The 27,028-nt window shown below is 31.5% G+C and overlaps 1 protein-coding gene across 1 annotated transcript; it reads left to right on the forward strand.

Moving 5' to 3' along the window:
• The first annotated feature begins 48 nt into the window (after nt 1-48).
• On the forward strand, nt 49-25,738 carry LOC143076102 (uncharacterized). The gene is made up of 14 exons (XM_076251740.1): nt 49-129; nt 4,797-5,024; nt 8,249-8,466; nt 9,451-9,601; nt 10,120-10,235; nt 10,777-13,353; nt 13,933-14,164; nt 15,715-15,929; nt 16,641-16,919; nt 17,796-17,912; nt 19,001-19,126; nt 20,220-20,386; nt 21,000-21,113; nt 21,546-25,738. Exons 2-14 carry the CDS (start codon nt 4,835-4,837, stop codon nt 21,685-21,687), a joined length of 4,644 nt encoding a protein of 1,547 aa, XP_076107855.1. The 5' UTR covers nt 49-129; nt 4,797-4,834; the 3' UTR covers nt 21,688-25,738.
• The last annotated feature ends 1,290 nt before the right edge of the window (nt 25,739-27,028 follow it).

The raw sequence follows: 27,028 nt of genomic DNA on the forward strand, positions 1-27,028 counted from the left end.
CGATATTAGTGGAGTGAGTACGGGACCATATGACATACTTTGTCCCAACAAAAATAACAACATGGCAGGAAGTGACACCAAACAAAAATTTGACACTTTTGCCGACAAGTAACAGATGACTAGATAATGGTACTTAGTATTTCCCTATAATCGTGTTTTTAAGCTGAAAACAGAAACTTTGTGGCTTCATGTTTACAAACTTTGTTATTCTTACTAAGGCAACTGTTAAAGCTATGGCCAGTAACAGTGAGTAAGGGAACTGGACAGTGGAACTTGAGATACATGTATCAGATAATCCGGTTCAGTCTTTGCGAATTTCGCCACAGTCCTGTCACACCACATTTGTAAAATCACAATCAGTCCACTAATAATTTGTGCTACAGGCCATATGAATCTAGACAACATATTATAAAAACGACGAGATTATTTATTGTGGAGAATCTATATTTTTAAACGAGAAGACCTCATTTTGTGTGTCGCTTCTCTTCCTTCCACGATAAATTAATCATCATGCCTCTGTGTTCTATAGGTAACATGCATAGTCGCATTTGTCATCCATTCTTATGATTATTCAGATTGAGTTATTTTTGGAGAAAAACGACAAAAAGGGAGTCCGGATATTGATTCCGTCATCAGACTGACTTTTAGTCATAGATAAAACTTCCGGTTTGAAGTACAACCAATCGTATGATAGATAACAAAAATGAAAAATAAATAAGCCAATCAGCGCGTTCTCAATATCATGGTGTTTAGATCGCAAGAACCACAACTATACCTCCTTAGAAAGGACAATTATTTTATGCGTTTATCTACATGTAATCTACGATTATACTACTTAATATATAGATCATCTCTGTATTCTGTCGACTATTTTCTTTGAAATGTTTACTATTTAAGGGGTCAAACCAGTTGCATATATATTAAAATAAGTAAAACATGTAAAACAAGAATGTGTCCATAGAAAACGGATGTCACATCGGCACTATATTTACTAAGTTTCGAGTTGATTGGACTTCAACTTCATCAAAAACAACCTCGACCAAAAATTTAACCTGAAGTGGGACAGACAGACGGACGGACGAACGAACGAACGCATGGATGCACAGACTAGAAAACATAATGCTAATAAATGGGGCATAAACATTTATTGTTAAAAGTGAAAGTAGTGATTTGGCAAAAGTGATAGTAGGGTGGAGATAAGAGGGAGGCAGGACCTTTTTCGGGACGTCGGGATCAGGTGTTTTTAAGCTCGGGATTTGGGGATAGATCCTTACGGGATCCGGTAATATATTTTTCGATTTCGGTATTTCGGGAAATAAATTTCTTTAAATTCTGCATCTCGGGATTTCATATTTTTACGCCCGGGATTTCGGGACCAGGACCCCTCCGACCACCCTCAAATTAACCTTAGTCTGTCTAAGTCATTTATACAAGATTCATATCCTACCATTGCCATGTTAATAAGGCTCTCAAAAGAAAAAGCACTGATGGATTGTCCTAGAAGCATATTTTATTAGACTAATAATGGTCTATATATAAGCAGTTACATTTATTTCATGTTTGAAGCGGTGCAAATTTTTAATTTAATTTGACTTTACCAAAATATGCATTGTAGCAAAGGAGAAGAATGATTGTGGTATGAGGCCAGAAACACGAAAATAATTGAATTTAACAGAAAGGAAACAAATATCGGACTTTGGAAAAAGGGATCTTTGATACCTTTTATGAAATTCTCCATACATAATATCTTTTACAAACAGTTCACAAGCTGTATATATGCCCGCGATTTCGCGGGTGTGTTCTAGTATGCTTGAAAGCAAGTCATTCTTAAAATTTACCCCTTCTAGGAGATCCGAAGAAATATTTCGACCATAGTGCACATTTTGTTGTGGACTGATAGGGTTCTGAAGAAAATGCACCTTTTTTAGTCCATATGATTACCACCCTTCTCATTTTTGATTTTTTTTTTTTATCAGGGACTAAACTTAACGCTCGCCCAGTCACCCAAGGCGACCAGATTTTCGGCTGGGCGAATATATTTAGTCATCCTGATCACGCAGCTGGCGACTGTAAAAAATTTGAAGTAAATCCCATTTGTACCCTTTCCCCCGTGATATTAACAAAGACTGTTCCCAAAAGGAAACCTGTTTTGTCTTTTCAAAGCGATATAGTAATATAGAATATATCCGAAAACCAGTAGGTTCTTTCTAATATCCTAAACCCAGTCGAACAGCTATGTTTTCAATCCGAAGTGACGATATGTCATATACCTCCTTCAATCAGCATGTTTTCTTAACTCTGCTAAATTTTCTATGATTATTTCATTATTGAATAGTGTTTTCTTCTAAACTGTTCAATAAGCATCCTCGGAGTCATTACAAGCCTGTGTTAGACGGTAACTTTGTCCCTGAATCGCTATTTACAAAAAATACTTAATGTAAAAACGAAACGCAAAGTCTCGTAAATAAATATCCCAATATTAAGTTTGATATCCAATCTTCAATTTAAACTTATTGCAAAATATATTGCTTGGATTGAGATAGTATTTATTAAAAAATAACAGCCATATTGTCACGTCAACAGGAAGTTGAAAAAAATTGAAGGGAGACAATTTTGGCAGGAAATAACCTACATGTAAAACAAATATTGTCAAATCTTATAATACATTTCTGGTGACAATAATTTAAATATTATAAGTTTTATTAAAAAAAACTGTTTTGTTTCATACCATGAACATACATTTAAAGAAGAATCAGAGAAATTTGTATTTGAACATAAACAAGACTGTACTTCCTGTTTTACTTCTTGTATTTATGATCCTCCTTACATGGGGGCACTTATAAAATGCTTTTAATTTTAACAATTATGGAGAAAAAAAGTAACAGTTCTAAGCTTCTGCAATATATGCAATGTATTGTTGCATCAAAATAATATAATCCTCTCCCATATCACCTGTTTTATTTATAAAACTCCTTACTTAGGAGCACTAGCACCCTTCTGCCCTGAGATTCAAGCTGGAACACTGTTAGTAAGTATATAAAAAGTTATTTTCAGTTTTATTTTCATTTAGTCTTTTTGTATAAAGATTGGTTGGGCTCCTAAAATTTCAACTGGGCCCCTGAAAAAATATCTTAGGGGCCCAGCTGGCCCCTAGACAAAAACAGTTAAGTTTAGTCCCTGTTTATTAATTTATTCTGTAGGTGTTGCTGTTGACACTGGATTGTCTTCCTTGTAAATATTAAAGTCTTGCATGTAAAATTTTCACTCTGGTAAACAATTTACTTGAACTTTAATTTAATGTCATCTTTTTGAAATGTAAAATACTAGTGTGCAACCATTTTTCATTCTTCAATTCTTTGAAGATCGTGTAATAGTATGATTGATGTTCAACGCCACTTTTAACACTATTGTGCTAATTAATGAACTTCTGTTAATTAATGAAAACTTAGTTAGAAGCAAGGTTGGGCAGTAAATACCACCCCAGTATTTACCAGTGGTATTTAACGCCCCGGACAATACTCCCCAAGTGGTCAATACTGGCAAATACTGGTCGATTGAAATTTTCATGGTTGTTTTTACTATTAATTGAAGTAAAAACATGATAAAAAGTCAAATATACTTAAACTTTAATCTTTATGCATGTGTCAGCTTATAAAATTAATGTATTTGATATGTTTTATTCATTTATAACACTTATTCCTACTGATTTAAAATTTAGTTATTATGAATTATAATATTGTATACTAAAGATATATATAAAAAAATTACATATTATTTCAACATTTATAAATCAATATACTTTTTATTCAAAATGTAGGATTTTACAGGTATTTAAAATTTAAGGTAAATAAAACTACAGGTAAATGAAGTTACATGTGTCTTTTTACCTATCACCTGGCATTGCTAGGTGTGAAAATTTAACAACAGCCCCCAATAAAAGTTGACAGTACATGGGTTGAAAGTAATAAAAATGATATATGAAGACTCCCTTAAACAATAAATTATGTACAACAGCCCCCAATAAAAGTTGACAGTACATGGGTTGAAAATAATAAAAGTGATATATGAAGACTCCCTTAAACAATAAATTATGTCCTGCCTATTTAACTGTGTGACAAAACCTTCTTCATGCTGGAAAGCACAAAAAGTTTTTATCTTTTATTATGATATAATGTACATGTACACATTAATCAATATAGATCCCTGTTTGAATTTACAATAGAAATAGAACTGAAAGCCTTAAAAATGATTTGAACTCTTTCTATATTTAATAGTAATTATAATTGACCAGGTAAAGAGTGGTTTTTATAGTAATGACCACTCATTACCACATCGACCAGTATTTGTCGGTATTTCCCGGTAATTACCGGTATTTACCACTGGCATGGTCAATACTAGTATTGACCTCTTTTTTGCCAACCTCGGTTAGAAGATGAGATGAAAACAGTCCAAAACACTCTTTGATTAGATTCAGATACCACAGAAAATAACTCTTAGACTTAGCTCAGAATACTGCTAGGTCTGTTAGCATGGTTAGTGGGACTCAGTTCTTTACTGACTCTGGGTGAACATATCTCAATAATAAGATCAGAAGCCACAGAAAAACACAAGGTCTTCTGTAGACATCATGCTTTAAAATATAGATCTATTAGAAGATTGTTTTCTGTGTGTATTTATGGTATCAACTCCATAAGTGTGATCAATACAAACTGTATCATACATTCATGTCTAGAATTGTGTCGACATAGTTTTGTATTTACAGCATAATTAATCATAACTTCTTTTTCTCATTGTAGGTAGCAGTTCCTGGTAATGAAGGACTGTTGCTGTTTCTATGGAGCCATTTGAGCTGACTCTTCAACAGGTCACCTTTGAAGAGGGGGATTTTTCACCTCAGTCAGATCTAGATTCATTTGACACTGTTGTTAATTACGATACTCAGTTTGAGCCACCTAGAAGAGGAACAACATTACAGGGTAGCAGTGCATTGACCTATACTTATTCTGAGGCTAATAAATGTAGAGGTGTGACATTCATATAGAGTATTTTAACATAACTGGCATGGATCCATGAATCAAACAAAATATTTATCAAAATAAGCAAACATATTTGTTTTTGTTTATCTGTAAGAAAGTGTGTGAACGAATTAATTTATTTGATTCCCTGTTTCTAAATCAATGAACAGATTCAAACACTATATATTACCCAGAATTTTTTAGATTCTGAAAAGGCAAATTTAACACACACTCATATATTTATAATTCCTGGATCCAAACAAGTGGTTTTGCTTTATATTTAAATAGGAAAGGCAGAGTTGTTTATCTTCTTTCAAAATCAATGATAATTAAACTTAAAGGGGAGATAATCTGTAGTTTGATGATGATAACTTTTTGATAACCTTGTTTGTATACAACTCTGCACTACAGATAAAGGATTGATGCTTAGCATTTGTACAGTAAATTATATATACATTTATTAAACAATATGATCAGTTATTCATTGTGTTGTATGCACTAAGGCATAAACAAATAAATAAAAGTGAGTTTTATTGCCTATTTTATACATATTTGTATCAGAATTAAAATTTAATTCCAGTTTATTAACATATGGTGCGGGAAATTTACAGATAAAAAAGACACAAAAAATTAATAAAATGTATTATATAATGAAATTAAACATGTGTAATAGCTGACATCAATTCATGTAGGAAAGATTATTTTGCTTGAAGTTGTATTCAACTAGATGTTCTTTATTTTTGCTTATATTTATTTTTATTTACAATTATCATGTTTATATGTCTTGTTAAGCAGAAACTTCAAAGGATTTGAAAATAAATATAAAAGGTTGTTGGTCAAATCTGCTGCTTTGTTGAACAAAATAACTGAATCTTAAATTTCTTAGCATGCTTAATTTTATTAGCAACTAGATAATATATATAGATTATTTGCATGAAGATGTACATTTTTAAATTTAGGGGAAACCAAAGGGCTTGGATCGCATGCAGCTTATGAAACCCTTCAAAAGAGTTTTGTCCCTTTAAGTTCCTTTGTAAGTAAACCCTGCTTGATAAAACGTGACCAGATATATAGAGAACAGTTAGTTGACATACCATCATGTAACCATAGTAACAGCTCACATGTTTACACTGAAAGCAGAAACAGAACTAACAAAACTACATGGCTTTCTACTAATGGTATATTATGTTTTTAGTTTATACATTTTACAATAGCATCTATGATCAGATTTGTGCACATAAAAACATTCAATTAACCAATTTTTGACTAATTACTGGTACATTGTCATAGAATCTTCCTAAAAAGTGTTAGTTTTCTAAAAAAATAAAATGTCTTTTGTGAAATAAAATAATTATGGTAACTTTATGTTAAATTAAGTGAGTTTAGTGTTAGAATTCAGAATTTCAAAAACTATGCAAACATTGTTTTGCAAGACTTAGATGTACCTTTTTAGGTGACATGGTTATCAACAGTTGTTTAAAAATTCTATTTCTACAATTCATTTTTTTAGATTTGAATCTTTTATGAACAGAATAGCATTAATTTGTTCGAAAAAAATTGTCAATTGATGAAAGTTTCTACTGTAATCAAAGTAACTGTAAAAGTTATATTTATATGATTTTTTTGCCTTGAATAATATGCATAAGTAGCAATAGAGTAAAATTTAATAATATGCATAAAGTAGCATTAGAGTGATACTAAATAATATACACAAGTAGCAATAATTAAACTTAAAGCAAAGATATTTTAGGTCACTGAACATGAAAGAGTTGAAATGATTTTAACGTAAAACCAATGGCCTAATTTATGAGAAACAAATATGAAATACATGAATAAGGACTAGTTTTAGCTTATAATCTTGTTTACATTCCTGCACAATTTTTCTTTATAAAATTAGATTAATAATTTAGAAATTAAGAAACATACTAGCATGACAAAGATTCTTGTACAAAAATTTTTTTTTATAATATATATATACAATCTGCAATATAGGTAATTAAGTGTTTGATGTTTTATTCTGCGGTTTTTACTCATTTATTTATGCTTATGTTTATGCATATGCTTTTTTTTTTGCTATTTATATTAATATTTCCTAATTTTGTATTTTCTACTGTTAAAATTTCAGTGTTGTATTTGCTAGACTTTTAACTATTTAAATTTCTAAATTAAATTAAGTATCTTTTACACAGTGAACTACTAATTTCAACCAGAGCATTCTTTTATCATAACTTTTAAAAACTATAGCAAAAACACCTGATTCTAAGGTTAATTGAAACAGAGCATTCCTTAAAAGAGAGACAAAAGATACCAAAGATAAATTTAAACTTGTGATTCAAAAAATAAACTAACAATGCCATGGCAAAAAACAAAAAAAAACAAAAAACAAGCCACAGTACACAAATCACAACATAGAAAACTAATTACTGATCAGCATGAACCCCAACAAAACAAATGTGTTCAGGAAGGGTAAGCAGATCCTGCTCCCTATGTGGCACCTGTGTTGCCCATGGAAGTACAAATCTGGTGATAACTCTTATTCTATAGGCCAAAAAACTGACAATCAAACATTTAGACATGTTGCTTATGTAAGTACAAACCCAGTGATAACTGATTCAGTAGGCCATAAAACTGACAAAATCAAACTAGACTTTATTAATTAACAGAACAGATTGAAAATATAGTATTGATATTTAATCAATAAAACAGCGCATGCAGTTTTGTGAGTTGATACATGTATTTTCATCTATTTAGAATATACATTTTTTCGACAGGTAAATTAACAATTAATGGATTTCTCTTAGAATTTTTTTTTTAAAAACTAGATAGAATTTATTTTAAATACCTATTGTATGTTTTCAATGGGACAAGTGAAATAACAAAAGTTTAAATAACTTGATCTAGATGATATGACTCTGTGGAAAAGTATCATTTGGTTAGCCAAAAATTATTATGAAAAATAAAAGAACCCCAGTCAAGAATGATTGACAATATCATGGCTGGAGCCTGGAGAGAAAAAAAGATGAAAAAAATAACAGTCACAAAATACAATGAAATATAACACCGAACATAAAAGATGGAGAAATACAAACCCAAACAAAATTGGAGGTTAACTCAGGTTTATTGAAGGTCAGCAGATCCTACTCCACTATTAAGACTCATTATGTTACTCCTAGTAAAAAAAATTAGAAAGCATTAGATTTTAAAAAAGTTTCATAAAACACATTTCTTTTCAGTAAGTCAACAAACCAGTAGACCATCAATTAGAGCCCAGCCAAGTTGTGTGAAGACAACACAAATACACACCAAATTAGTGTGTTCTGATGGTGTGTCTGCAGGACTGTTACACCAACACAACATTATACATCCTGACTACTCTCTGAGAGATATAGACACTTCATATATATCAAGGAAAGAAAAGATCTCTGAAACTGACATTAGAACTCTTTTCAAGGTTTGTTTATAGATAACTTTATAAAAACAAGGACAATTTGATAATGCAATGTGTACATTTTTTGCAGTTTTGTGAGATTTGTATAATGTTAATTGATGGTAATGAAGAAAGTCTGGAGAAAAATTACTTTTGATAAAACACTGTAAATTCAGAAATTATCACAATGTTTTTAATATTGCAAAAAATGAGACAGGGCTATAATCGCAATAATTCAAACTCCCATTTTGAAATTTTTGTATGGATATACAGGATTTTTCTCAATATTGCAAAAATTAAAATCGCATTTTAGTCTAAAATGACAAATTTGCAATAATACATGCATGCAATAATTTCTGAATTTACAGTACTCTGCTGTATTGAGTGAAAAATTTAAAATGTCCTACATACAACACTGTTTCACAATTGGCCCATTAAATTATTGACATATTAGTACCAATGGTAGCCAAACAAATTATGCACACATAAAATTGGTAATTTTTTATATTCTTCTGATAATCATTTTAAGAAATGAGAAGAAACATTCCAGTAACAATGCATATAAAATGGGGTGTTATAATACATGTACTACAATTTGTCTACATATATACAGGACTAACTTGCTTCAAATTATATTTAAACTTTCCTCCCTGCTTGGTCATTGAGAATGATCAAACATATATATGATATCAACATACAGTATTCCTCTCTCGGTACCATATCCTTCTAACAGTTTACTTCTTTGCCAAGAGTCTGAGATAATTAATTTTTGAATGAAAGGTCAAGATCACAAAATATTTGAGAAGAAACTTAAAGAAAACAACAATCTTTAGTCTTGCATCTTGCAGTCAAACATAGCCAAAGACTTGCAATATACAGGAAGTCCAAGGTCATGTGTTTGCAATGGGATATTCACTTTGCTAGATTCTTTTCTCAATAATATAATATGTTATGTCTTCAAAAAACTTAATTATACCAGACGATGATAATAATCAATATTTTTTTCAGGTTTCTGCCAATACTGCAGCTTTAAACAAAGCCAGGACATTCCAGAAATTAAGAATGTCGAACTCTCACCAGAGTCCAGGTCCAGGTGATGTTACCGATGGAGCATTTGAAACAGTAGCTGATGCTTTACATCTACAGAATTCAGTTATAGGTGTGTGATAAAGATATGCTGAGGACCGATTGTTGGCCTCAACTGTTTTCTGCCCTTTGATTCTGTTGTTGTCTCTTTGACGCATTCCTCATATCCATTCTTAATTTAATACATCTGATTTTGTTCAAACAAATGTATTTGGATCTCAATCATTTAAAGAAATAAAATTCATTACAATCAGATGCTTTCCTGTATAAAGAGTTTTTGCAATGGGATATTCACTTAAGTCTTTTGTTGAGAAACCTAACTTAAATACATAAATAAAAAGTGGTATGATAGCATATGCAACAACACTTCACAAGAGACCAAATGACATAGAAGTTAACAATTACAGGTCACCTTACACCCTTCAACAACTAGGGTTCCATCATAAATCTGTTTTTTCATAGTATGTCATAGGGTTTTTTATCATCTGCATCCATCTTGTGCCCTGTAACTAGAAAATTTTAAACTTGTATTCTGGTCATCAGGTCAAGAAAGTGTTACATTTTTCCAAAAATCATTATTATAATTTATAGGTGACAGGAAAATAGCACCAGCCCCACCAGAGGTTGTAGCTCAGATTATAGCAGAAACAGAGAGAAGGTTGAAAGGTCTAAGCCCATCTGTAACACCAACACAAGGCACAGAACAGGTAGGATGGTTAAAAATGGTTGGTGTAACATTTGTTGACATTTAAGGGATGGTTCTCGGTTCACCTAAACATTTGCAAATGACACCATGAGATAGCACTGTTTCCCATAACTTATAATACATTCTATTTTAGAAGATGTTCAGATAGCATCATGGTTCCATACATAGTGCAATAAGGCCATTTAGAGAAAATTGAAATCTCATATGATAAATCAATTCATATTAACATGTTATGTTTTGAATGTGAATGTAAAATTTCCACATAAATAATAAAATAAGTAAAATCCAATATGATTGTCAACAAGACAACTATTCACCTGAGCTCAAAGGAAGTGGATATAAGCAATTATAGATCACTGTATGGTCTTCAGTAATGACAAAAAAACATACCATATAGTCAGCTATGAAAGGCCTTGACATGAAGAATGTATAATTTAAGTACCCCATTTGTAAATCTTAGTTTGCTTTCATAATTATGTTTTCTGGGTGTTTTTTTTTTGTAATTTGAATAATAACAGTTTTCTCATAATTTTCAATTGTAGTCTCTTACTCCAACTTCTGGCTTGGGTGTTGATGATGTTCAGATTGCTGTCAACACCAATGACAATGCATCTGCCTCCTCAGACTTCACAGCTACAAATGAACTGATCCGTGTACCAACACAAAGCATCACTATGACAACAGAAAAAACATCCTGGAGAGGTTCAGCCATTACTAAAGAGGACAAAAAGGACAAAAACAAATTAGACATTGATCCATTAAGTGATCAAGGTTCTGCATCTGAAGATACACAAAGTGTGTCAAGTGCTGCTAGTGAATTAGAAGCTATAAATCAGTCTGAAACTGACAGATTTCTGAAATCTCTGCCACCATATAAAATGATTAATATTAACGACATTGTGCCTAAAGAGCATGTGCAAAGAACTTATTCTCCTCCAGTTAAGGAGACTTCTTTTAGACCTGTCAAACAAATTTCTCAAGATTTGAAAACCTCTTTTCATGATACTTCTGACGACTTGTATTCTAATCAACTGACAGATTCAGGTATTGGTTCAGAGGTTGTGCAAGATAATAACTCTGTTACCATGGTAACAAGTACTCCAAAAAGATTTTCAAACATTCATGTACCTCAGGTTGGACCATTGTTTAACAAAAATTTAAGAGAGCATGTAGTCACCAAAAATGCACATCAGTCCCCAGACAAGACTGTACGATCAGAAGAACTGGAGGCCATTTTGAGGGAAAAGGCTAAGCTTGAAGGACAGCTAGAGATGTTAACAGAGGAGGCACAGACAACTCTTCAAGAGAGGGCAGAGTTGCAAGCACAGGTGTCGTCATTGAAAATTAAATTGAAATCTGTGGATGAAAATAGTAAAAAAGGGGAAGTGGATACATTGAAGTTAGAATTAGATAAATTTAAGTCCAGTAGGTCTATTCTGGAACAATCTTTAGCTTCTGCACAAAAATTTCTAGATGAAAAAGTTATGGAATCAAAAGGACTACAAGAAGAATTACATCTTTCTCAAGAGTCAAATGATAAAATGCAGAGTAAAGTTAGGGAGATTCGAGACGACATAAGAGCCAAAGAAGTAACTATTCAGGCTTTGAAAAATAAAATAGCAGAACTTTATGTAGAAGTTCAAAGTGTTTTACAGACTAAAATGGAGACAGAATCTGAAATGAGATCTGCAAGAAGTGATCTGAACTCTTTACTCAATACAAAAGTTTGGTATCAGCAACAGCTTCAGGCTGCACATGAAGCAAGGTCAAAACTACAACATGAATTAACAATGCTTCAAGGTCAAGCAGCCTCACAAGGAAGTATTATTGAGAGGTTGAAAACTGAAAATGCAAAGCTAAGACACCAAATGAAAGAAAGTCAGCAGAAAGCTTTGAAAGACAAGGAAACGTTAGCTAAGCATCTAGAGGCTATTGAATCTGATATGATGGAACGTGAGGCTGCATTTCAAGACATTCAAAGGGAGAGAACTATGATTGAAAATACATTTGATGCAAAATTGCAGTCGGTTGATGATGAAAAATCTCGAATTCAAAATCTCATTTCATCAAATAATGATCTTGACTCAAGACTTGAAAAGGCACAAGCAGACTTGAAGAAGAAACAAAACCAGATATTTAATCTCGAAAATGAACAGATTGAAATGATGAAAAAACTGACTTTGTCTCAAGAAAGTTTGATTGAAAGGGATACTATTGTTGAGGAATCTAAACAAAAACTAATTGAAGTTGAGGCACAGTTGTCATCATTTCAAAAAAGTTTAAGTTTGAAAGATTCTGAAATTTTACAGTTGAAAGAGGAGAAAGCAGCAACTGAGATAGCCCTGAAAGCTGCACTTGAAGAAAAATCTTCTGTGGACAAGGCTTTAGAAAATTTAAGAAGTGATATGGGTAAAGTTGAGAAAAGTTTTAGATCGATGAAACAGGATTTAACTAATAAAACTTCTGAGCTTAATCAGGTTCATTCTGAGAAGAATGCTTTATTGGTACAGGTTGAAGAATCATCAAAATGTGTTCAGGTTGAGAAACAAAAAGCTGAAGTTTGTATGACAGAAAATAAGTCTCATATGTTCGATGAATTGCAAAATCAGAAATCTCAATTTGTAGAAAGAATTGGTGAATTAGAGAATAGTATTTCAAATCTTCAAAATGTGAAAGAAGAAAACATTAAAGAAAAAGAAAATTTGAAAAAAGAACTATCAGAAACTCGGGAGAATTTAACACAAACTGAAACAGAATTGACTTCATTGAAACAAGAAATTGATGAGTTAAAAAGTTCAGGAGATAAGATCTATAATGAAGAGATCGTGAATGAAAATGAACAGCTGAAAAATTCTTTTGAAAATTTGGAAAAACAACATAAAAAAGAGACAAATCATCAAAAACAGAAAAGTGAACAATTAGAAACTGATCTGAAATCATTGCAGACAGAACTGACAGATAGACAGGCTGTGTTTGATACTAATATGGAGCTGCTGAGTTCAAAACTAAGGGAAGTAACTCAAGAGAAAGATAAACTGGAAACGGAGTTAGATATGGCTAAGAAAAAGTATGATATTAGTATGTTAGAACAACAAGACCAAGTTACTTCAGAATTACAGGTAATAATTCTATTTATTCAACAGTTGTCAATATCCTATTTTTAAATAGAAAGCTTTTCAGCTGTGGTAGTTGTTATAAAAAATGTGCAATCAGTTTTATTAATTTCAACTTAATTCATATCTATTTTTTTTAAATCTGAGAAACAGAACAAATTTAAAAGAAAACAAGATGCAGGATGCAGAGAGAATGTTAAATGCCAAACAAATTTGAATGCAGTTAAACTATTAAAAGAATACAGAAACAGCATGACAGGAATTACCAAAAATAAAAAAATACAACGTACTAATCATTGACACATGACTCCTAAAAAAAAGTATAAACAACAACAAACAACATGGTCCTGTTAACATTACTTGGTACTTAATATTATGTGATTAGACCAGTTTTTCTGTGCGCAAACAAACATTGTGCCTTTTGAAATGCAAATTTCCATACTGAGTTGAAATTTTAAACATCAGCATTTTTTATTCTAAAAGAGTTGTGTCTTCCATATTTCACAGTAATACTAGTTGTTTTATAAATATGTATTTAAATAATCATGATAATATTTTAAACTTGATTCCTATGTTGCATTTTAGAAACTTGCCAGAGAACTTGAAACAGCAAAGTTAGAGAAACAAAAATTAGAAAACCAATTGTTTGAGATACAAAGAATCAAGGCAAAAGAAATAGAAGAGTTTCAGCTACACCTAACAGCCCTTGAAGACCAGTTACAACTAGAAAGACAGGAACATTTAGAGGCTATGGCTTCACAAGAGACCAATCAGAAACTAGAACTAGAATTGGAAAAAGAAAAAGGCAGAGTAGCAGGTACATATCATATATGTTTGTTGTCTTTGCAGTTGATGAAATTAAATGTTTTATTCACTACTGTAGATTCATTATTATTAGTTGGTTACCAATTTTCATGGTTTGAAATCCTCAAAATTAAATATCCATGGAAGTACCAGATTTCCTGAATCCACAAAAATTAATATCCACGAAAATAAATGAATCCACAGTATGTCAAATATTCCTGAGTTAAAAATATATATATTCAATAAGTCAGGGACACTAAAATGTATGAAAAATAAGTAAAATGTTACTTTACAGATATATTTGTTTGTATTTTGGGCAGAGGAAGAGGTCAAATACATGAAACTTCTTTAATGACATGAATGATGTTAGGATATTTTCATGAATTCTGACTTTTTATGCCCCACCTACGATAGTAGGGGGGCATTATGTTTTCTGGTCTGTGCGTCCGTCCGTCCGTCCATTCGTTCGTTCGTTCGTTCAGGTTAAAGTTTTTGGTCAAGGTAGTTTTTGATTAAGTTGAAGTCCAATCAACTTCAAACTTAGTAAACATGTTCCCTATGATATGATCTTTCTAATTTAATTGCCAAATTAGACTTTTGACCCCAATTTCACAGTCCACTGAACATAGAAAATGATAGTGCAAGTTTCAGGTTAAAGTTTTTGGTCAAGGTAGTTTTTGATGAAGTTGAAGTCCAATCAACTTCAAACTTAGTACACATGTTCCCTATGATATGATCTTTCTAATTAAATTGCCAAATTAGACTTTTGACCCCAATTTCACGGTCCACTGAACATAGAAAATGATAGTGCAAGTTTCTGGTTAAAGTTTTTGGTCAAGGTAGTTTTTGATGAAGTTGAAGTCCAATCAACTTCAAACTTAGTACACATGTTCCCTATGATATGATCTTTCTAATTAAATTGCCAAATTAGACTTTTGACCCCAATTTCACGGTCCACTGAACATAGAAAAGGATAGTGCAAGTTTCAGGTTAAAGTTTTTGGTCAAGGTAGTTTTTGATGAAGTTGAAGTCCAATCAACTTCAAACTTAGTACACATGTTCCCTATGATATGATCTTTCTAATTAAATTGCCAAATTAGACTTTTGACCCCAATTTCACGGTCCACTGAACATAGAAAAGGATAGTGCAAGTTTCAGGTTAAAGTTTTTGGTCAAGGTAGTTTTTGATGAAGTTGAAGTCCAATCAACTTCAAACTTAGTACACATGTTCCCTATGATATGATCTTTCTAATTAAATTGCCAAATTAGACTTTTGACCCCAATTTCACGGTCCACTGAACATAGAAAAGGATAGTGCAAGTTTCAGGTTAAAGTTTTTGGTTAAGGTAGTTTTTGATGAAGTTGAAGTCCAATCAACTTCAAACTTAGTACACATGTTCCCTACGATATGATCTTTCTAATTTAATTGCCAAATTAGACTTTTACCCCAATTTCACGGTCCACTGAACATAGAAAAATGATTATGCGAGTGGGGCATCCGTGTACTATGGACACATTCTTGTTGTTATTTTATTAACATATTATAAATTTATCTTTTTATAGGTTTAATGCAGACTAACAGCTCTTTAAAACAACATGTTTCTCAGCTAGAGGAGGCCTTAGCTAGAAGAGAGTCATCCCTGGTAGATGTTCAAACACACATGGAAGGCTTGGTCAGACAATGGCAAGACGGAGAAGAAGATTATAATAAAAGGATTCAGAGTTTAGAAGGAGTTCTTCAACAGGAGAAAGATGGACAGAGAGATCTTAGAAAACAGGTGGGTACTCCTGTATTGTTGTTAATGTTAATGTTGATTTAGTATTTACTATTTAATATACCTACTTTAGAAATGAGGACTTCATTGAATTCACCTTGTATGTCCAATTGTCCAAAAATATATTTTGTTGCACTTATCTAAAATACTATTGAAAAGAATGTTGAAGTTTAAAAAATTTGGTCAAATATTTCTCCAGGGGTTGAAGTCATAAAACTTTGCTCAGTGCTCGGAGCACAAAAATCATGCTGGAAACATGAAATCCAGCATTTTGATTGGTTGATTCTTGAGTCTGAGTTCAAAAATCGTGCTCAAAAGTTTTATGACCGCAAGGCCAGGTCAGTGGAACAGAAAGACTTAATATTAGGTCATCAGGTTGACAGTGATGATTTGCAATGTTATAAGCATTTTTCGCATCTGTCAGATTTCTGTTTCCTTGTTTTCTGATAATTAGAATTATTAATAGGGGTATTCTTAACACAACAACTCCTGCATTCTTGTTTTACTTAAAAGGGAATCAAACTAAGAATGCAAACTTGAATGTGCCAAAGAGACAACATCCCATCTAGAGAGCTGAAAACAGCTCAAGCTCACCAATGGGTATTCAACACAGTGATAGTTTTTTGTCAGTCAGTTAACCATGCAATGTCAAAACAGCTTTTCGGATCACTTTTTACTCGATTAATCAACATAATCCTCTTCTTTTCATTTTAGATTGGATTAAAGATAACAGAAAACAAAAAGTTAAAACGAAGACATGACACATCAAAAGTTGAAAAGGAAACTTTACAACATGATCTTGATGTGGCTACACAGGAGAAAGGTCAACTACAGACAGTACTAGACCAGTGGAAACAGTCACACATAAGTGAACAGTCACGGTTGACTGATTTAGACAGTGAAAACAAAGTACTGACCAGAGAGTTGGAGAGGGTTAAAAGAGAACTGACTGATAATTTAGCCAGGGAACCAGTTCTTCAAGAACAGATTCAGGTATGCCTTTGTTACATTTGTTCTCATTGGTGGTATTTAGCAGATTCAATGATAACATTTTAATGGCATGGTTTTCCTAAGGAGGTTTGTCTTAATTTGCCTTACAAAATGAGTGAACAACTGGGTGAAGATTTAGTAATTGAGTACTGGTTGGATTTACTGAGCAATACTCTAGTACTCACAAGATACATGCAATAAACATTTTTGATGGACAGCAAAAATGTGTGTAATTTTTTCACAAAACCACTTAGATATGAAATTTGTAACTATTTTTAGAAACTCAAAAAATTTAGTGAAAAATCTAAATCATCTGATAAACCTGTTTATCGTCCTTCCCTACGCCTATATCACCCTGCTCTGTCGCTCAGTAATTCTCGTATCAAGACTTAAAACGAGACCAGGCATTATCAGCGACGTCACAATGTGAGAGGAGAAGTTATCAGCAACGTCACAATGCGAGAGGAGACGTTATCAAGCTTGCTTTCGTCAAGCGTAAAACTGTCTTAGGGAGAGGAAAAAATACCATTAATAGAACGATAAACAGATAATCGGGTTTTCTACGTATAGATATCGTAAAATATCATCCGCTCGACACAATGTGAAACTTTTTAGCTCGTTCGCTACGCTCACTCGCCAAACAGGTTCACATTGTGGCTCGCAGCTGATATTTTACGATATCATTGTGTAGAAAACCCGATAATCTATACCTACTTTTGAGGCCTTTATTAATAAATAAATCAACAAACCGTGAATGTTTCAAAATTAAAAATATGCACATTGTATATTCACACACAAGACTTTTTACAAAGAGCAAACAGTTTCTTTATTCTTATTATGACATAAAAGAACTGATTTAATTTTTTGTCTCTCTTTCAGAGTTTACAGTGGCAGCTATCACAGAAATGTAAAGAAATAGACGCTATACAGGAACACATCTCATTGGCTGAACAGAGACAAAATGTAGAAATTGATGATCTCAAGAAAAGTTTACAGGTAAGTACTGAATGTAGTAAGATTGTAAAGATGTGGATTAAATTTAAATGAGGCAGAAACTCAAAACAAAACAAAGGAACACAGTTTTTATTTATTTTTTAAGACTTCAAGTTCTGATCTTACTGGCATATAAAGTAGACACATATCAAGCCTTCAATTATCATTAAGAGAAGTTTTGAAAAGAGCAATCAGTTTCTTTAGAATACCAGGTTGATGATCCTGGAAAAATATTTCAATGTGTTATAATTGTGATGTCCAACAAAAAAAGAAATAAGCAACATATAATACAGTATTTACTTTAAAAAAGAAGGGACGAAACATACCAGAGGGACAGTCAAACTCATAAATCGAAAACAAACTGACAACGCCATGGCTTAAAATGAAGAGGACAAACAGACAAACAATAGTACACATGACACAACATAGAAAACTAAAGAATATACAACACGAACCCCACCAAAAACTAGGGGTGATCTCAGGTGCTCCGGAAGGGTAAGCAGATCCTGCTCCACATGTGGCACCTGTCGTGTTGCTTATGTTATAAAAAATCCTGTAAATAGTCTAATTCGGTAGGTCACATTCATGAAAGAGAAGGGGATTGTAGTTACGACGTAAGGAACATATCCGATATCATTTGTGAAACGGTTATTCCATAACGGCCAACCAACTCGTGATGGCGTCCGTAAAATTTACAAAGAGATGATTTCAACTTCACCATTTGGAACTCTTGATTTAATAGCTTCCTTGTGAGCAACAACCCTCTATCAAGAAAATCATGATAGGAAATGCAAGCACAGGAATATCGTATCAATTATGGGAGATGTATACACCGTAAGCAGGTGCTACAAATGCGGAAAAAATAAGAAACTTTTTAAACTTTTGTTTTTTTTACAATCACATTTTAACAAGTTATTGTTTAGAAGAACAGAGTTAAGTAAACTAGCAAATGAAAAATAAAAAATTGCATCAGAGATGGAAGGGTCCTTATCAAATCAAGATATCAAAGATATACAAATGTTTTATAGAAACTATAATCTGAAAAGTGCCTACAAATGATGAATTAAAATATATACGATTTGTAATTAAAGGAAAGTCAGTCTGAAACAGAGGCAATGAGAGCAGAGTTGGCTACAGCTAAACAGGAAAAAGCTAACTACCATGCACAGGTTACAGAACTAAGAACCACACTGAAGGCCTCAGTACAACATCATAAGGTATGTATAAACTGTCAAGCAACAGTCACCACACTGAAGGCCTCAGTACTATAGTGTTATTAACTGGCTGTTTCTGTATTGGCACTGGTATAGATTCAAGGTTTGCTGTATTGGCCTCGAGACCCGTAGGGTCGAGGGCCAATACAGCTGACCGAGAATCTATACCAGTGCCAATACAGAAACAGCCAGTTCATAACACTTTTATTAAATGATTATAAGAGAATTAAAAACCGGAAGTGAACGTACCGTATTAGCCCATGGGCCAATACAGCTTTTTCCCGCTTTTTTCTGTATTGGCCCTGTTTTTTCCGTTTCAAAACTTTAAGACATTACAAAACATTGCACATCATTTAACCTGTTTATTTTATGACTTTGATTTAAAAAATATTATACCAATGTTTTTATGCATAACGATACTTCCAGAGTTAAGTAATGGCGTAAGAAAATTGAAAACCGGAAGTGAACGTCCTGTATTAGCCCTAGGGCTAATACGACTTTTTTCCCGCTTTTTTCTGTATTGGCCCTGTTTTTTTCCGTATTGGCCCTGTTCGAAGAGCAATATTAAATCTTGATTTATATCGACAGTGGAACGTTTTTAGTATTGCACATGCTGATTTATCCGTATTAGGGCTTATTTGCTCATATCATTTAATAAAACATCATAAGGTATGTATAAACTGTCAAACAACAGTCAACCTTACTTGGTTTATTTTGTTTTTATTATAATTTGTGTGTATAAATACTTAATTACATGAGTGTTGTTAACAGCAACACACCCAGATGTTATGGCTTGTTGGAAAAATGACAAACAGAAGAGATATACCTAATATAAAGTATAAGGTTCAATTTTCTTGAGGTCAAAATAACAATAGAATAGATTGCATTCTTTTTGTAAAAAATTTGATGTCATTTATTTTCATGCCAGATTTTACAAATCTTGAAAAGAGATGCATGCAAAAAATATGATCATATGAATATTTTAAAGTAAAAATATGAACAGTGAAACTACTTGATTCTGAAACATCAAATTAAAGAAACAGACTTCATATTTTAAAATATCTCACATCATTTATTCTTTTTTATTTATTTTTAGCTAACAAAGAGGATGAATTCTGGTGGAAGTAGAAATAATTCTGAGGATACAAAGGATGTAGGAACACAGGTGGTGGACCATGATGTACTGATACCACCGTTACCTTTTGATCTGGACACGGTGGAGAAACTCATTCAGGATACAGGGGTAAAAGCCCTTGAAAGCAAGTAAGTATATATTTGGTTGTATGGACAATGATCATTTAATCTCAATATAGAAGAAAGTGAAATTCTGATTATACCTTTCATAGTTTTGTATTTTTAAAAGCAACCTTCCATTGTAAGCAATCGAAAATAAAAAAAAACTGACATGCAGTTAATTCCAAAATCTGAGGGTTGATGAATTTCTGAAACAGATTTGAGAGCAACCTAAAATACTCAAAGAAGTGAGTCTACTTCAGTACTTGACTGAATTTGAAATAAAAATCTAGTAAACATTAAAATAATTGTATCTATGAATATGTATTCTATAGTTATAATTGAAAAATATTGATATTGTTTTTCAGACCATTAGATAACTTACAGACCTATTTAAGTTCCTTGAGATCTCAGATATCAGGCTGAATTGTTTAAACATGTATTGATATTGTTTTTCAGACCATTAGATAACTTACAGACCTGTTTAAGTTGCCTCAGATCACAGATGTCAGGTTGAATTATTTAAACATGTATTGATATTGTTTTTCAGACCATTAGATAATCTACAGACCTGTTTAAGTTCCCTCAGATCACAGATATCAGATTGAATTGTTTAAACATATACTGATTTTGTGTTTTTCAGACCATTAGATAACTTACAGACCTGTTTAAGTTCCTTGAGATCACAGATATCAGGTTTACAGAAACAGATGGATGTCCATACTCTGTCTATAGAAACTTCTACAGATTCATGGAGGTATGTTATTTTAGCCATTCTCTCATTAAGTTGATTACTTAGATGAGCATATGCTGAAAACATACAGACCATTTATTGAAGAAATCTGGATTGAAATTTACATTTTATGAATATTAAATAGTCTTTAGACTAGTTAAAATCTGAGCAAATTGTTTAAATCCTTTCTGAAACTTATGGTTCAATCATACCCGTTTTTCTATTTGCTCAACTTTTGTTCTTTCAAGTTACTTTTGCCATTTTGATAAACCACTTATATTTGTTGATCTCTCTCATTCAGTATTTCAGATAACAAGGTTTCATTACAAGTCTTAATTTATTTGGGGAAACATTCATTGAAATATGGTTTAAACAAAGAAACATAAGTCTTCAAATTAGTGAAACTATTTACATGTATACTAAGAAATATTTTTTTAGAAAGTATATTTATTTCAGTGTTGTTGAAAACCAAGTGCAAGAATTGAGGAAAGTTGTCAAAACAATAACTGAAACAGCCAACAATACCATGACAACGACCTCTATATCTGCTGCTGCTGTGGATCCTGATCACATGACCAATGGTGTGTTCAATATATAAATGTGGTGCTTCCTAATTAAGTGACCTTGACATAGGTTGCTATAGAAACTGTCTGCTGCACTGAAAATGTGGGATCAATTTAAAGTGGACTTTTATATGTGGGATTTTATATTTATCAGAATATATGAAACAAATCATAAATGTTAGTTGAGAGGCATATTGTTTTTAAGAAACTTTTCCAGGTCGTTTTTCATAAAACCATGTTTATGAAAGTCTGGATTTTAAAATTTTACCATACAAAAATTAATTTGTCATAAATTCATTTAATATTTGTTGTCAAAAATCTAATACACCACCAATTACATGAATTTTTATGGTTACATTTTGTTGGGTTTTTTTTTTACGATTGCCAAATTATTATTTATTTATTAATTATGTGTTGCATTATAAATAAATGCAATTGTGTTATGAGTTTTTTTGTGATTAGATGTAAGAAAAAAATTGTTTTGTGCCAAACTAAACCAGTTTGCCATTATTATTATGTGTTTGATGCTGTAGTTTATAATAAGTTTCAACCATATAACATAAGCTGATTAAAAACAGAAATGTTTCAACAATATTGTTCATTCTGTAACATATTAAGACTTTGTTTGTATGTTAAATTTTAATATTTATTGTTTCCAGTCAGATTTAAAAACAAAATAATTTTTTAAAACTATGATATTATTCTTTTCTCAAGCAGTACTATTATTTATATTATTATTTTTTTAAATTGTGTTCATGCAGTTTTTCTCATTTTAAAAACACATAATTTTAGCAAATTAGAGATTTTTGAAGTCACTTGTCTATTGCTGAAAGCCATATAATATTTTGACATTTACACGTAAAAGAATTTTCTGTTTTTATTGTGTTGTTGAATTGCTGTCTCATTGATATGTTACCTACATCTTGTTTTATTCAAACATATTTATTAAGACTGAACTTGAATAATTAATACTGAGATCTGCAGTGTTTATAATCTGTATGGAGGAAAGTGTTTTGTGATTGTAGTCTGCTGTTCCACGATTTAATTAAGGGAGTATGGGTAATTTATTGTGTGTACATGTACCTTAAAATTAAAATAAGATGAAGCCATTGGTTGAATTTCCATTGGTTAAAATGTTGTAAGTCATAACACACCTATCACCCAGAATGCATTAGATTCTGAAACTGCAAATTAGTTTACATATACAATTTTTTGTAGCGCAATGTGTTCAATTTTGCTGATAATTTTTATTAGAATTAGTGCTGAAAATGATAGTTATTTTATTTTGAAATCCTTACATTTTTAAATGCATCAAATCTCATACTGCTGTTTCTGTTTGCATTTTATCATAGCCTTGATGTGTATTACATAGTAGAACTGTATTATTTAGTTGTTTACCATCCTGTTGTATATTTATGTATACCCACAAAGTGCAATTTAAGCAATAAATGTATAATTAGAACTTGTATGTACAGAGCATTGAAAACGATTGTCTTTGTTTTAGTTAATCTTTTTATTTACAGCAGAAGTCATTCATGTGTTCACCTTTATCTTACAACTTGTGACTTCTGGTTAGATATTTCAAATTTTCAAATTTTTAACAAGAGATGTCAAACATTAGTTTTGTGTTGGAATCAATATTTATCAGGTAACACTTGTTGAAATTAAAATAGAATCAGTTGAATTCAGAAAACTTCTGCCATAAATCTACATTTTAAAGATGGATAGCAATATAAGTGATTAAAGGATGTCTTTTTAATATGTGCCACATTTAAATGTTATGAACTTGAGTGGATATTTTTGTTTGTTTTATTTGTATTAATGTCTTATTAAATTCTATGCATACCTATCTCTTTTTACACTGTATTTTTGTAAACATTTATCAAATGTTGTAATGTAATTATATGCTTTCAAGTAGATGAAAATCATGTATAAAACCAACTCCATTTTATTTTTATCTTGTAATTGGTAGTAAAGATGAAAGTATGACAGTGTCACAAAGTTTAGAAATACTTCATAAAACCCACCCAATATAGGTACCGGTATTGAAAATGTTGAAAATATTTCATTTGCAAATTTATATCAAAGATGTATATATTATATGGCATTTAGATTTAAGAATAATTCATTGACTAAGATATTTTTAAAACTATGCGAGAATCTGGGAGATTTATTTATTTGATTTGGTTGCTGCATTATGATGTTTAATGAGTTCAGCATTTATTCCGAACTTTGATTTTACAGTAAGCAATTATTCAGATTTATAGATTACATCTGTATCACATTTTCTGAGGGTGCACTTGAACTTTTGGAAAAAAATAGTCTGTTTCATGGATTATACCAAAAATGAAAGAAAAGTTAATGAAAACAAGTATAATATATATATATATATATATATAGTTGGTTTCATGCAGAATTAAAATTTACAGTTTAATCATATCTACAACAACGTTGAGAGGAGTCTTTAATAGTGCAGAGGGCTAATCTTAGGATACATAAGGTTTTACAGTGATACATACGATACTGTTTTTCTCCTGTACTCTATATTCAGAACTTATGTGTAATGTTTAAAATATTTCCAAAATGTCAATGGAAATTTACCAATATTAAAAAAATGTTTTTTTGTGTTTTTTAATCAATACTGTTTTTATAATTTTTCATTGTTATGTTTTTTTCTTGAATGGTCAAAATCTACAAATCAAACTGTATTTTTTTGTCTCTTTACTTTAATTTTATGTTAAAGATGTTAGTAATGTTTTTCTACGGAATTTAATGGAATCAAAATTGTTTTACATATCTTTGCTATTGAAATCCAGCTTGTTTTTGAGGCAATCTACAAAAAAGTTTTGAATCTTACACTGACTTGACTGTTGTTCTTGCTATTCATTTATTTTGCAGTTTATTAAAAATGTTGACCAAATTGCAATTTGTTTTATCAAACCAAACTGTTCCAACTGATCAAAAATTAAAACAAACAGGTGTAGAAAACTGCAGTTCAGTCAGGAATGTGCAAGGTAATCAAATAAAGCATACATCATATACGAATTTATTTCCACTTCATTGATATTTTGAAACTGATGATAGCAATTTCTAAACATTCTTGTATTGTAATTGTCATTCAAAAGGTTAAAGGTAGTAATTTTTGAATTGCAAAAAAATGTCTAAATATAAGTTGTTTGATTAGTTTTTCTAAAAATGGTGTTTTTCTATACATTTTAAATTTCAGATATATTTTAAGAACTTTAAAATCAATACCTGAATCATCTTTGTTAAAAAAAAAATTGATAAGCATAAAAATAATTTGGAATTTAGATAATTTAGTTGCAATGCATCATAGATTTTTCAAGCTGAAATTTTACAAGTACAATGTAGTTATTTATGCTAAACAAACCAAGAGATTAAGAAGTTGCCACGAAACGAGGACACTTGTTCATATTTGAAGATTGTATGCTGATGTCTATATTAGCAAGATTAGTTAACTTGTAATGTTGCTATCTCATTGTATTGACCTCACAATACCCTCTATTTAAGTTCCAATTTATAAATTTGTCCTCACTTAGAATACATATCTTAATTCTACTTTTTCTGCATTGTCACTTCATTGACTAACTGAAAACTATTTTTTTCATATCACTTTTTACATGTTTTTGTTACTGTGGGTTCATGTTCCTGGCCAAGTAAAATAAATATAATGCTGTTTTTACTTTAAAGCTTTGAAATATTAGTACTTAATAAATTTCCATGTATCTTTAAATTTAGTTTCTTTTCTTACTATAGATTTTAATACTGACACAACATTAAGCAGTCAACTATCAATCAATAATATATTTATTTCAGTAGAAAATTTAGTAATCAAATAATTGATTTTTTAACCATTTAATGGAACATGAATACCTCATTATGTAAAGACAAGAATTGGGAATAAAAAATATGCAATATTCACGTTCCATTAAAAGAATAATGTTGAGATCGATTTTACTATGTATTTAATGGAATTTGAAATATTTGTTTTACTTGGCTTAGTTGATCTTTGTTTATAAATTGTTTTGTTGATTTGGGATATAATAAAATATTTGAAAAATAAAATGTGCATTGTTTTATTAAGTGTAGAAGTATAGTGTCACTAGCTAAGTTAAGATTAGATGGATCAACATAAAATTGAGAATGGAAATGGGGAATGTGTCAAAGAGACAACAACCCGACCATAGAGAAGACAACAGTCGAAGGCCACCAATGGGTCTTCAATGCAGCGAGAAACTCCCGCACACGAGGAGTCCTTCAGCTGGCCTCTAAACAAATATGTATACTAGTTCAGTGATAATAGACGTCACACTAAACTCCGAATTATACATACATTAATGTGTCATTCAGATGGAAAATTTAAGAAAATTCACACACAAAAAGATGATTTTTGGAAAGTTTGCTATAGCTTGCTATTGCTACTTTCCTTAGGCGTCGGCCTCAAACTTCCGGTTGACAGATTATCGCAATATATTCTGCTCCGAGATGGTGTAGTACTAGTGTTTGAGTTCTGATTCTTGGAACATTCTTTTAAAATTTTGAGTAACTACTGTTTTGAATGAAAAGATTACAGCTTGCATAAAAAAGAAATGAATGTTCACCGACGATTCAGATGAATTTAACTTCATTTTTAAAAATGAGTATCACAAACACTTCTTCGCGGATCTGCCATGCGCTGAAGAGAAAATCACAAGAAATCTACGCGAGATTACGTTTTCATTCATTCATGAATATTTCATGAATGAACATTTTCCTGCTCTACTTTTACCTGTTTACTATATGTACGTACGTAAACGTGGTAAAATCCCGAGTGTATCGAAGGAATCTGGAATGACTGATTAAAATGCGAGAACAAGTTGGCATTTTGACCAAGCCGTCGGATAATTGAAAAGTGATAACGGTTTGTTTAAACAAAACACAGGTGAAAGAATATAAAATACTCAATAATTATATTATATGTCTAACGTCTCACGCCAAGGACGAGTAAAGGTAAATACTTGCTTTGATTAAAAAAAATTAAAAAAATGCATTGCTTTTGTCTAAACATCGATCGGAAAATTTTGATGCCAAAAATCATTTGAAAACTTAACTCCGTTATTTGATTACTAATTGTTTCACATTCCAATGTGGATATAAGGAACTTTACTCGTTCAGCATGCTCAAGTGGATCAAACTTACAGCAGAAAAACTTTGACCCAACATGTATTATTGTAAATTTGTATCATATAGCATCTGTATTAAAAGCAACCGAGTCAGCATCTACTTCTTCGAATATTATAGCTCAGGGTATCAAGAAAAGTTCTGTAGAAATGAATAAGGTTCATGATGTGTACCCTTTGGCTAAAATGGCTGCAT

Source organism: Mytilus galloprovincialis, chromosome 5, assembly GCF_965363235.1.
Source record: "Mytilus galloprovincialis chromosome 5, xbMytGall1.hap1.1, whole genome shotgun sequence".
NCBI lineage: Eukaryota > Metazoa > Mollusca > Bivalvia > Mytilida > Mytilidae > Mytilus > Mytilus galloprovincialis.